The 13,743-nt window shown below is 40.5% G+C and overlaps 1 protein-coding gene across 1 annotated transcript in view; it reads left to right on the top strand.

Annotated features, from left to right (window-relative positions):
• The first annotated feature begins 1,414 nt into the window (after window positions 1-1,414).
• The window catches only part of PPA2 (pyrophosphatase (inorganic) 2), a 32,768-nt gene continuing 20,439 nt past the window's right edge, over window positions 1,415-13,743 (top strand). Inside the window, exons 1-3 of the mRNA XM_017736812.1 lie at window positions 1,415-1,481; window positions 3,165-3,209; window positions 11,515-11,568. Of these exons, the coding sequence (XP_017592301.1) occupies window positions 11,527-11,568 (42 nt within the window). The 5' untranslated portion in view covers window positions 1,415-1,481; window positions 3,165-3,209; window positions 11,515-11,526. The remainder of the gene's footprint in view (window positions 1,482-3,164; window positions 3,210-11,514; window positions 11,569-13,743) is intronic.

The following is a 13,743-nucleotide window of genomic DNA, read 5'->3' as shown; positions in this document are numbered from 1 at the left end:
CCCCTTGGCCGCCCCCGGGGGCCGCGGGGGGGGAAGCGCCGCCGTGGTGCTGTGTTTTGGCAGCCTGGGAGCGGAGGCCTGTGGCACCCCAGGGACAGCCGTGGGAGGCTCTGTGGTGTGACAGCCCAGCCTGTCCCTTGTGACCAAGGTAGCCCTCCTTCCCACCAAACACGTCACTGAGGCGGGAGGCTGACATCCAAAATGAGGGGCTCCAGCCCCGAGCGGGGGCCAGCAAGTGGCAGTGCGAGGGCATGGGCAGTGCTCCAGGAGGCGTCTCAAGACCCAGCGAGAGCTGAGGGTGCGCCGTGTTCACTATTGCGCATTTTCGTAACAGTGTTGTCTTACTTGTGTGCCAGTCCTATCGCAGAGGGTTTGTACGCTTCTGGTTCAGTGACCTACAGTCAACTCTGACGTCCGCTGGTGTGGGAGAAGCGGAGGCGGCGTGTGTCCGGTTGGCAGCACTGCCAGAGCTCCCTTGTACTCACTCCTGGGGCTGCCACTGCAGGACCTCGTCTAGAGAAAGCCACTTTATTTGGTGGGGATAAACAGCCTGCCACTAAACTTTGTTTTATTTGGGAGGAGCATCTGGGAGGCTTCCAGGAGTTTCAAATTAACTCCATTTACTCCTCTTTGCTGAGGTGGTCAAAATAAAGTCCAAAGCTAAGTGAAGTTCCTTGTCTGCTTTTTTCTTTACTATGAATAGGGGTGCTAGCAGAGGAGAAATTCCTTGATTTGAGTTAGTGTTTGCACTGTTTTGATGTGATACTTGTACTTGAAAAACTTAAGCATACACTCCAGTGAAGTTTGTTCCGTTCTAGAGTGGGAGCAAGGCTGAGGTGCAGATTGGGCCGCCACTAAGTTAACATCAATTTCTGCTGGTTTCAAGGTGTGGTGTTTCATACCGAGGGCCAAGAGCGATTATCACATCCCTCACTCACTCTTGATCAGACTTTAGCCTGTTACGTTGGGGGATTTGTAGTCATGAAACTCAGTTTATTAGAAATACAATGGAGTCATGGAGGCAACATTGCTAGAAACCCAGATGAATTCACTTATCACTGATGTAAAAGAGGTTCCTTTGGGTTTGGTTTTTTTTATCTGTTAATTGTTGTGTATGGCCAGGGAGGAGAAAAGAATGAAAGAATTTTCTCTTCCCTGTATAGCTTGTATTGCCAGGTAGAAGAGAAGCATAGTGTTGAATGCTAAAGCAATAACTTTGATTCTAATGAATCCTTGTCAAAACAATCAAATTCTTTGTCCTCCATGTAGGTTAATACGTGAAATTAAACATCAGAAAAAGTTTAATGGATGCATAATCATAACATATATACATTTCTGTATTATGTGATATTTAGCAACACCAACATCTTATGCCATATCTTTAGGTTTGCAATGCTACTTTGTTTTGTTTTTCAGAGAATGCAGATGGTAAATATATTTCCCCATTCCATGACATTCCCCTGTTTGCTGGATCTAAAGAGGTATGTATTTATGCCTTGAAACATGATTATTTTCAAAATGCTAATAATTTTGCTGGTGTTCTTTAGGTAAAAGTGCAGTTTTTAAAAGCTTTTTTTTGGTAATCAACAGAGAAATGTATAGTGACAGAAAGGCCCACTCTAACCCAGACTGATGCCTTATGTAATACAAGCACAATGACTACACCGAATTTTCTCTGCTGAGTTCAGTGACTTGTAATGAAACATAATGATTTCTGTATATACAAGCCTAGGTGTCTCTTTAAGTGATTGAGGGCAGAAGGAACCCTCACTGTATCTTGTGATAATTCCTTGTATTTAAGGGTTGTGCTTTTGTGTGCTTGAATTAATTTTCTACTGTTACTCTTTTTAAATTAGCGGTTTTCTACATCTGCCATTAAAAGTGTACATTTCTTTGTCGTGGATGTACAGCACACATTTGCGTAACTTACGGTGTATGTCTTTAATTCCCAAAAGGAGCATTAGAATTGGAAGCCAGCAGCAATGCCCAGGAGAGAAGTGGTAATCACACCTTTGGAGATTCGAAGTGCTTGAGGTGCAGATGAGCACTTTCACGTCTTGTTAGCCACCCTCCCTGGGGCTTCATTACAGCAATAATGAAACGGCTGTTTTGTCTGTCGCTGATGGGAGAACTGCCAGTCTTTGGTTTAGGCTGAGGTTTGCTTATCACAGGGTGCTTGTGACACAAACAGGCTGGGGGAGTTTGAGTCGTTTTCTTGTTTTGTTGCTGAGTCTCTATGGGTGATATGAATGGTGCAAAACGTCAGTAGTTTGAACGTGTTTAGATGGAGACTTCTGAACTGATGAACCAATCCCTTGAATTATTAAACCCGAGAGATTAAAAATCTGAATGAAACCTTTTTGATCAGCAGACCCAAGTGCTAGTCAGTGGGAGGGGCAGGTCATTCAGAGTGTCATTACTAAGATGCCATGTTCAGTCCATGCTATTGCTGGAAAAGCAATGGGCGTTTTCATCATGTGTTCCCTGGAGGCCTTGCTGTCCCTGCATCTAGAGTTAAAAGTTTGGAGGAGTAGGTTATAGCCTGCGATTTTGTCAGTAGGTTAAATTAGAGTCTGCAGTGTCTGATCAGTGTGGAGAGGCTTTCATTTTGGTGTGAGTGGGGAAATAGGATTCCACCCGATAGAGGGCCTGAAGAGTAAGCAAGAAGCGAAGTCATGGTTAAGGTCTCTGTTAATTTTGCCTTGTTTGCAAGAGGATGACTTTAAAAATTGTATGTTAGAGTCTTTCCATCCTCTGGTCTGAGATTTGTGGACTTTATGATGGATAAATCCAGCCTTTTTTTTCATATTGGTTTTGTTTATTTTGGATAGGTTTTTGTTTTCTACTGTACAGAAAGATGACTGTTTCCAATCAATTGAGTACAGACCTAAATTGCTGCTTAAATTTCTTTGTATCTGGGAGAAAGTGGATGTGTCCATGTACATTTTTTTTATCTTCCTTTGTTAATGTCTCGAAGGTTAGAATTTCACAATGAAACAGAACTGACTGCTCACTTTTAAAAGTTACAGTTTAGGCCTTTGTGCTCACAAAGGGATGTTTCAATTGCATTGCGAAGTACTGTTTCCTGTATTTATGTGAATACAATGTTGCTCTCTAGTGTTCTTTATACACTTCTTTACTTCACTCTTTTTTTTTCCCTATAGGATAAAGAAATTCCTGCAAAGAGGCCAAAGACTACTGGATCTGAGGTACTGCTAAGTTTTTTTTTTTATTATTTTTTTTTCAACTGTTCCTCTATTTCCTTCCCAACATCCCTTTTCTGCAGAGTGAACTTGCTCTCACTGAATATAGTTGACATATCTTCAAATGCAAGTCTTTTAGGAGGAAAGACTTAAAGGGATTTAATATTCTCCTCTTTGAATGGACCAGAAATGTCAGAATTCCTTTATTCATCAAGATGTTCTCAAAGGCAAACATTTATGCCAATCTTTCAAAGGTTTGTTACGACTCTTGCAGTGTAGATGTGTTATCTTTTTTGCTATTGCGTTCAGAAACATTTGCAGTAAAACCTCCCTTAATGAAATATTCATTATGCTCTGACTGTGGATAATCTTTGGTTTATAAACAGAACTTCAGAAATCCTAAGTATGTTAGGGCAGAAGTTATACTGAGTATCTGCTTTTCAGAACTGCGGTTGTTTTCTATACTCAGCTGGGAAGCCCAAAGGGAGAAAAACCACATCTGCTAATGGTTCAGCATTATATAGGACTGAAGTTAAGGCTAATACAAGCCCAGAAAACATGGAAGATCTGCTCAGGCTTTTTTTGTGAAACAAGATTTGTTTGTGCAAGTGTCTTTTCTAAAATGTAACATTTTCTGCTGTGCTTTGCCTGGCATAGGCTCATCTAAAACTTAGTAAAAGAATGTGAAAGAAAAAAATGAACCAAACTATGCTTTAAGGCCACGATATGTGGGGGGGCGTGTGTGTGTCCCAGTCCTTATCTTCTCCTATCTCTTTGGCCAGTCATACTGCAAAACTGTAGCTACCCATCAGATGTGAAAGAACTGCCCTAGCTGTCTGGGCTCTCATAGTTTTGCAGCCAGTGCGTGGTGCACTGGTTCTTGTGCTGTACAGCAGTCCCCACACAATCCTGCACTATGTTTCTTCTCCCTTTGCTGTGTGATTCATTCAAGCTACAATGCCTAAGTAATGCTTTTTAGATTTTCTGTAGCTTAATGCCCATTTAGGTACTGTTTAGTAGATGTAGAATCATGCCTGAAAGAGGAATTATTCAGTGGAAAGAGTATGTGCCAGTAGACTTCTATCAAAAAATCATTGTCTTGCAACATCAGTTCTTATTTATTTCTCCTGCTGGCAAGTCAAGTATTCTGTTTCTTAGCTGCTTATAAATATTGAGTGAGGCAAAGATGTTTCATGCAGCATCTGAAACTGTTCAAAACTGCTGTTTTGTGCTGTGAGAAGCATGGTAGCTTGTTGAAAACCGTGCTTCTAGTAGCCTATGGAAAGGAGGGGAGGGGAAATGCCAGTGAGGGTGAGCAGGTCTTGCTTTCTTGGCCAGCATAGCCTCCAGAGCTGCTTCACATAACTCCTGCCCGTGTGCTGTGGTTTAACAGAACTACAGAAAATGAGCAAAGGCAAATGTACATTTCAATCCTAGCAGGCTCTTATACAATTAAGCAAACAAGCATGCAGGCTGTAAGCTTCCTGAACATGCTTGGTCTTTACTTTGATGGTGAAATGTGAGAACAGCTTTGTCATCGTGATCTTTGGGATTTGTGGAGGAGAGAGAAAACAAGGGGATCTTTGTGTTCAGGAAAGCAGTTTCTTCTTACACTGGGCTCTTTAGCAGCTCTCCTTACCTTGGCCTGGTGAGAGATGCATCCTTGTGTGTGTATGCAGGGAAAGCATAGCCTAATCAGGGAGTAAAGGGAAATTGAGGAATTTAATGTCATGTACTGATTTCAGAATACCTCAGAAGCACTGGACTCCTTGCTCTTGTCTAGGAATGCAAAGGCTGCTATTGACAGCTGTTAACTCAGTTGATCCTTGCACTGAATTTGATTGGAATTCAAAGGTGATAGTTCTTGTCCTGGAAACTCATCTTTGAAACTTAAGCTTTTAGGGTGGCAGGTATTTGTTACTCTAGACAAGGGCAAACCCTCTTAAGAATGTGTGTTAAATTATGCTGAGCTGGTGTTTATCAGGTGGCAGTCTAGCTATGGAAAATGAAGATAATTTTGCAAGAGTCTCTTTAGTCTGTCTAATCTACTTTAAATTGTCCTTGGTGTTCCTGATGCCAGGAAAGAAGGTCTCAAAGTAGAGGAGTTTCAGCTTTCAACATTTGTAGGGTATGGAATGCGCATCCTACAAGTGTGTATCAGCTCTTTTACAGTCTCAGTCTGTAGTTTCTAAGGGAAACACTGTTGTGTTTCTATATTAACTGTTTTCACTAGTTCAACCATTTCTTGTAACATTTTAGACCTTCCCAAATCTCAGTTAAATTTGGCTTTGCAGACGCTGCTGACAACTGACTTTTTTGCTTTTGGAGATGGCTTTTGGCTGTTTGAGGACAAGAGAGAAGTTACTTTGAGGTAGAAACTATGCTGAAAGAAGTAATGTTCAGCTTCAGTCTTAAAATTATTAGCAGCTTGCAGTCTGAACCCCTGCATTGCCTTAAGCATTGCAAGCACTTGGAATACACTCTTGCCCATGTGAATCTCTGTGAAAGGTTTCAAAAGTTTCACACCTCTGTCTCGAAAAGTGGATGTTTCCACTGGGGTTACGGTCAAAACTGTCAGAGCCTGACTGTTGAATATGGTCTTCCATGTCTGGCAGGAAGAAGGTTTGAAGAGGTCATCATTTTCTTTTCAAGACAAGTGTGACACGTTGCTTCCCTGCTGTAGTGAAAGGGTTTCTAATCCACTTACCATTGTATGTCTTTGGAGAAGTATTCACATATTGTGTTGTTCAGAGGACCCAGGTGTTCTCGAATACAAAGTTTTATTTCATATGTTGGCTCTGGTAAGGAGTTTGTCCAAGCATGTAGAGATTATAGTCCTCTAACTTACAGACATTCCCAAGAGCATTTGAAAAAAAAAAAATAGAAAGAAACAAGACAGCTTTTGTTCTGTTGCATCCTGTGGGTTGCACAGTGCTGGAACACCTTTGTGGACTTCAGCTGAGATGCTTCTGTGAGCCAAAATCTTCTGATAAATTAACTAGTCAGGTGAGATATAAGGGGTCATCGGAGTGGTCATGCAGTCTGCATAGATGATCTGACAGAGGACTTTGTGCTTCCAGCAGTGTTCAAAACCGGTGTTAGAGATTCATTTGTTAAAGTTGGTATGTTTCATAAGAAAGGAGAAGCTGCCGTCATTTCCCCTGCAGAACAGGTGCGCACATGGTGCTGACTTTGTATTCTGCCTTACCTACAGCCTCTAGCAGTCCGTGGTGATGTTAGACCATTTTTCAGTATATGTAACCTGGGCTCCAGTTGTGTCCATTATATGGTCAGGGATTTGTGTTCCAAATTTCAGATTGTCAGTGAATCTTTCACCCTGATGCTTGAATTTGCCCAGAGTTTTGCTATGGATGTGTCCATTAGATGCAGTCTTACTTAGTGTTCCTATAGATGAACAAATGCTGAGAGTAGAGGTAATTGTCACTCAGCAGTCCAGTTGAAATCTACCCAGAGTACAGTTGGTTTACTGAGAAAGTTACATAAATTATTTGATCCAATTTAACTTCAAATAAATGGTTCCTTAAACTTGGGAATGCCAGTGTTTCATATTTATTCATGTCATGGATACTCTGCATAGTTTTGCAGGTGAATATGTCCCATAACTGGTTGATCAGAGAATATGCCTGACTCCAGTGAGATTCCTGTGTGTAAAACCTACCTGTACCTACATAGTGTTCATAATTCACTTTTCAGTATGTGAGGGAAGTACAGTATGAAGAGACTGCAGGCACTCTGTGTTTATGCTGGACATTGCATTCCGCTTTTGCTATGTGGCATGTTAATTTATGTTGGAGAAGTTCCACTGTCTCTTTGGTGTCCAGATGTTGCTGGCATCTGGTTTGTTGTTTAATTGGCAAATACCTTATAGCGAACTTACATTGGGAATGCTTATAACATACTCCATTTATTTCTGGATATATTTCCTGGCAGTCCGTATTTACCTTTTCCCTTTTTCCCCTTTTTTTCTTTTATTTTCTGTCTTGCTTTTAAACATCACCCTTTGTTCACACTACTGCTAGGGCAGCTTATGATTTTCATTCTTGTTAGTGCTCAGGTGCATGCTGCCATGTTCAGTTGATGGCTGATGAGAATCCCTGCCAGATTGCAAATCAGCAGACGGAAAAAAAAAGGAAATGATAGCTGATTTTTCTTCTCACTTTCTTCGGGACTCGGGACTTCTCTATGACAAAGAGTCAGCAGCCCCCAAATGCTGCCTCTAGTGCTTTTAGATTTTTTTAAGCGTTCTAGTATAAAAAATACTAAAGTAACTGTAAGCTTTAGCTTATCTCTTCTCCTTTGCATGGTGATGGCAAATTGCAGTCTATAGCAGTTGCTCCACTTCTGCTTCAGATTATCTGAACCTTCGAAGTTGAGTGTTAAAGGTTGCAACCATTGAGCAAAATCATACCTATTCAAAACCCTTCTCTCAAGTGTATGAAATAGGGAACGTGGAATGACTGGGAAAGAAACTAGTTGAACAAGAAAGGGAAAGTTAGGTAAGGAAGAATTGGTTTTGAGAGGGATATAGGGCAGTCCAGAAAGGCAGGCATCAGAAAGGTCATGGTTTTTTTTATTTTTCCTTCTGCTACTCAGGTTTCTAAGAACAACCCCAGATCAAAATGAGTTATTTTCTGTAAGAATCTGTACAGCCAGAGCTGGTTGTTATTTTTGGCCATCAGTATTAGAGGAGAGGATGATGACTAACAGTTTACCTGGGTACAGTAGTCTGTATTTTCCTTGCTTTTCTCAATACTTGCTGTACAAATATGCTCAAGTATATTTGTATATCTTTATATCTTTCTGTTGTTTTCTCATTTCAAAAACCAAAACCTGTTTGTTTTCTGTGTGAAGGAGAGACATTTTTGCTTGTCTCAGCAAAAACTATATCATGAGACATTAAAAATTATGTTCAGCTGAAATGGAATGCAGTAAGGTGCCAAGAACTGTTAAAGACAACACCCCAATAAAGCAAACAGTTGCAACCTACGTGGAGTTCCCATGTAACGTACTTAGGGTGTAATTCTTAGGAAATGAAGGGTATCATTTAGATATACTGGTTGTTCCTACTGATGTAATTTTCTGCTGATTTTCTTATGCAGTTGTAGGAATGAGGAAATGTACTTTTGACTTCTCTGTGTTGAGCAAGTAGATTCCACACTTCCCCTGCCCCTCTTCAAGGTATAATAAAGTTTAAGTACAAATATCTGTCTTGGGTTCACGTTGACCCAAAGTCAAACAAGCTACGTAATACTCTGGGTTGAGTGTCCCTCTGGGCTCTTCAGCTCCATTTTCCTAGAAGATTGATTCTGTCTCTTTTTCTAAATCTAGGACACTGTTTCCTCTTTTCTTGCATGCTCCAGGAATACTGTCCTGAGGAAACCGTCAGCCAGCTGAGTTGGCATGAGGCTGCCTGGAGGAACTCCTCCTTCTGGCCTGTTGCACAGTCGGCTCCCATGAAGTGGAGTCCCTTCTACATGAGGCGCTTGCAGAGCTGGGTTAAATCTGGACTGCAGCTAGCATTGACCTCACAGGCAGGCCAGTTGACTGCTCTTGTACTAAGGCAGTTAAATGGTAAACTTTGAAAGCAATAGTTTTTGTTTAATGAGAGATCTTTTTTTCTGTGATTTGAAGGTGTGTCAGATGGGCTGTTGAAACAGTCTTGCCATTGCTTGAGGGGGTAGAAGTGCTTACTCTTAGGGGGTTGGTGGGGTGGAATTTTTTGTTTTACTGATTTAAGATAAAAATATCAATTACCAGATGCATTCACCAGCCAAAACTAACCCCTGAATGACACATGCAGATGGTAATCTGTGGAGACAGGTGGTGTCTGACGCTTACATTTCTGTTTTCAGCTGAGGCAGGGACAGTTTTCAGCAAGGGATGGGAGACAACATTCAAGTGGTTTGAAGGAATAGGTGCTTGGTCTGGAAAAGAAAGGGTGATGGAAACATTCCTTTGTGGTACTTAGGGAGGAAAATAAGAAATGAAAGAGGAGGAAGAAAAATCCTAAAAAACCAGGGAGTCTACTTCTCTCGAGCTGTCAAAATATTGAGTATATGCTCTCCTTTCCACACGAGTGAATCTAGTCTCACCACTGTGAAAATTTGATTGCCCTATAAATAAAACTTTTTATTTTTAAATGTAAACACTGAATGAAGTCATTAATCTTTTGTAAATGCTTTTGGCAGCTTAGCATTAGAGAGAGTACTTTTTTTGGGGTTTTTTTTTTTTTTTTTTTTGCATACAAATTAATCTGTCAGGCTGTCACATTTAAGACTCTTGACAATTCACATTTGACTGATACACAAATTATGAGGGCCTGGTCTTCAAGCTGAGTTAAATCCAAGTGGTTTTATTATGATTTTGAGAGCAACATTGCATTAATTTCAGTCCAGTTGTAGTCCAGCCCCAACAGTTGATTTGGTGGAGACCTGGACTGTTTACTAATTAAAGCTCAAAACCTAGCTTAGAGGCTGCTGAAGCCTTTGCATTCTACATGCTCAGGAGAGCATATGGCAGCATCTAAACAACAAAAATACAGGATTGTGGTGAAGGGGAAGACATCCTCTATAATTCCAGGAGTAGTTTGTAAGTTTTCTGCCTGTAGCTACCAGTCAGAACAATTCTTCTACCTGCATGGCAGTTCTCTAAGAGTTTCTTGTCAGCACTGGCTTTCATGCTGTGCATTTCTGTTTTCCAAGTGTTTCCCAGATGGATGTGCAGACTTTATCTGGCTTTCTTCCAACCCTTCTCTTACCTGCTGGTGCATGTATGTTGCTTTGTTCTGTATGCTTGCTTGGCGTTGACATTTTTGAGCCCTCTTTACTTTTGTTTCAACTGTCCTTATATACATAAGGTGTATTTTATGAAACTGAGACTTATCTGAAACCTTTCTCATTTTTTTCCTTTTTTTAAAATCTTTTTTTATTTGGTCATGACCTGACTGGGAAAAGTGATTCCATTTGACGTACCACTGATTGCAGTATGGGTATAGTACTTATGGATGGCAAATATAGTTTAAATTTATTGGGAATTGGCTGTGAGGATTGTCCATAGCTTGTGATCTCATAGTAGAAATGCTAAGTGACAGTTGGGATTTTCCTTTTGCTTTCTTGCTTTCCACATTCTAGATTTGTTTGGGAGGAGATGATCATAAAACCATTGGGATTGCTTTAATCAGACTGATGTTGATCCTGGTAATGGTATTTGTTTGTTGCAGCTGCAGGGTACAAGGAGCAAAAATACAAATATTTAAGGATTCACTGGAGCCTTAATTGTAGTTAAGAGTCAGTGCAAGTCTTCAGTTGGTTCAACTTTATATTTTTTTCCTACAAATTTCTGCAAAAACATATTTTGTCTTTCCTGATCTATTGTGATTGCTAATAGCAATGTGAGTTTTCCTTGGCTGTGAAGAGATATCCCAGGCAATGTGATATTTTGAGGTTATTGTAGTAGTCTAAACCAGGTTGTAGACCTTGCTTGATGGTTTCAATTCAATTAATGCTCTACTTGGTAGTGCTTAACTCAGATAGCTTCATAAGAAGAAATCTTACGGCAATTACGCAGAATTTTTCTCTTTGGAAAATGTCGCTTTAACCGCCTCAGTAAGAAGGTGTAGACTATTTATTTTTCTTCTAAAACCACAAAACTTTACATGTTTATTGGGTTTTTTTCTCCCACACCCCCTTCTTAAAATAGCTTTGACTTTGTTTCTGTTAGGAAGAAGGTTAACACAAATGTGAGGTGTCTGTGTCCCTGTCTTTCCTCTGCCATCACTTTTGGATTAGTATCGCCTCATTGCAGCCAGATTTGATTGAGAATCAAAAGTGTCATTTGCATGAGTTTTTAAAAAAAAAAAGGCAAAAGAGGAGGGCCTGAAAGAATAAATCCTTGAGGGGGAAAAAAACTGAAACATTCTCCTCTGCTTAAAGGAAGCCAACTCTGTGCTATAGAAACATCCAATCCTCTTTGACTAGTAGACTGAACCACTGCCTCATGGCAAACTATTCTATGGGCATACTGAATGTTTTGTGAAGGGTAATATTGACATAGGAACAAAAAACATTAGGTGTATTTCCAGTGCTTGTTGTTCATATTCTCAAAGCAATGAGGCAGGGAAAGGATGAACCATGGAGGCTGAACTAAATGAATTATACAAATAAAAGTGGCTGTAACAGAGAAATGTGATGTATGTTGCTGCTGAATGCAGAGGAGAGAATTTGTGTTACTGTAAAATGCTAATTGCCAAGTGGAATTTATTTTCAGTTCTGTCACTATTTTGTTGTTTTAGGTCCTGTTTAATATGATTGTAGAAGTGCCTCGTTGGACGAATGCAAAAATGGAGGTAATTAAGAAAAATACCTTGATTATATAGGTATTTGTGGAAGTTATGACAATGTAGTGGTTTCCAGTAGTCAGAGTTTAATCACAGTTTGGATAGCTCTTTACACATTAAAATGTGCTCTGTTAGAAAATTGGTTTGCAGTGGTACATACTCTTTCCTTGCAATTATAAAAAGTGTTGAAGTTCTAATTGTTTTCCTGGTGGAAACAGGAAAAGCAGGTGGGCACTGCTTCTTGACAATCCTCTGACTGCAGAGTGCAGCGTATCTGCAGCAGAGTCCTGGAGTACTGACTTTCAGGATGTTGTCCAGCATTTAGACTAACGCTTGCTTATGGAGTTTTCCACTCAGATGGTTTAATTCATTATTTCCACTGTACGGTGTGCTAGGCCAAGTCCTGACAAATGGTGTTACAACTAAGAGTATTTCTTTTGTGACAAAAATAAATACTGATTGAACATATCTACTCCTGCAGGGAGGTATTTTACAAGTAGTGAAATCATCTGTAGTGTTTGTGAAACAACAGATCTCACCAGGGTATGTCCTGTCTTCCTGAACATTTGTATTAATTTTGGGGATGCTTCCCAGATGCTTTTAAGGAAGTTTGAGTTGTTAACTCTTTTAATTACTGAAAATAATACCAAAGAATCTCCCTAGCCTGTTATATGAGAATTTTTTCTCCTTTCCTCAATTACAGAAATGTGTTTGCCATCACAGTTGTTACTCTTCAAGCAGGGTTACCTCAGATATTTACCCTGTATTTTAAGCTCATGATTAATTGTGGAAGCTGAGTTCTGTTTTGCAGAGGATTGCTTTGACAGTGCTACTTGAATGCTGCCCAAAGCTCAGGTTGCTCTCCTTCTACTTCTTTCACCACATTTTGTCAAGGGTAGAAAAGTTTGTCCTGTTAGGTTCAGAAATCAGTGATTTTTGACTTTTTGGGCTTGATGGAGGAGACTAGATGTAGATCCCTAATGTTTAACTTTTAATACCCTTAAAATTTCCTGCATCAACCATTAAGGCAGTTGTCTTGCCTTGCCATTGTGTCCTGGCAGTCCCTCAGTCCAGACCATGGTAAGCTGCTGACACCTGTTATTACCAGATCTTGCCTGATCATTGCTGAGCTCCACTTCTGTCAGTGTCCCAAGTAACAAATTTGAGCTCTTCACTGTTAGGTTATGACCAGAAGCAGGTAGAATCCAGTGTATAACCAGAAATGCCTGAACCTTCGTCTTGGCTCTTGGGGAGGATTTACTTGTGGAATGAGTACATACTATTGACAGGTTGGTGTGCTTCAAAAAAGTGGAATTGGGATGGCTTTGGTGATGGTGCTTCAGGTAAATGACAGGGATATAAAACGAGTATGGACTGAGGGCTGTGTCCTTATGCAGGAAAGCTATGGACCGCTTGAGTGTAACCACTTGAGCCTGTAACGCACGTTTTGCCACTCAGATGAGTGTTCGTAAGCAAGAGCCAAGCTTGGGTTGGACTGTGGTGTGGAGTGTCAAAAGGGTGGTTACAGTGTGAATTAGCTGTGGTGGGTAACTCAGGCAGTGGAAATATGTGTATGGTTTGTGTATGGGGTTTGGGGGAGGATGTTACTGTTCAGCTGTAGTTCAGCTCTTCTGACAGTGCTTCTTTAGGAGTAAGAATGCCCTCTTCGAATGGTAGCTTAACTTGTTCCAGATCTGTGTTAAGTTGGCATTTGGTGGCTATGGAGAACTTGTGCTTGTGAAAAGGCATTTGTATGCTGAGAGGTGATGGAAAGAAGGGATGTTTGCAACTGGAGAGCAACAAGCAGAGGGCAAGAACAATTTTGTCTGTGGCTGTCAAAGCCCCTGTTGTTGGAAGACGTTGTGCCACCATTTGCACATCTGTTGAACTTGTACTATACAGTGCAAGAACTTCTGACTTAAGTTCCTTTCAGTTTTTATGTTTGACCATGACAGTCTCCTTACAAATTTATTACTTTCTCTTCTAGATTCATTTTCTTCTTGCATATTTTACAGCATTATTTAATACCTTAATAAGCTGCTTTTTGAATATGACCCTTGAGATTCAGAGTGAAGTTATCATACTTTTAATAATCCTCAAACCACAAGCATGTGCTGCCAGATGGATCTTCCCCACTGGCTGGGTATGGAATGAATTGCTTTCCATTTTAACATTCTCCTCCTC

The sequence above is a fragment of the Corvus brachyrhynchos genome, unplaced genomic scaffold (genome assembly GCF_000691975.1).
Source record: "Corvus brachyrhynchos isolate BGI_N302 unplaced genomic scaffold, ASM69197v1 scaffold175, whole genome shotgun sequence".
Taxonomy (NCBI): Eukaryota; Metazoa; Chordata; class Aves; order Passeriformes; family Corvidae; genus Corvus; species Corvus brachyrhynchos.
This window is presented reverse-complemented; position numbering and strand designations above follow the sequence as displayed.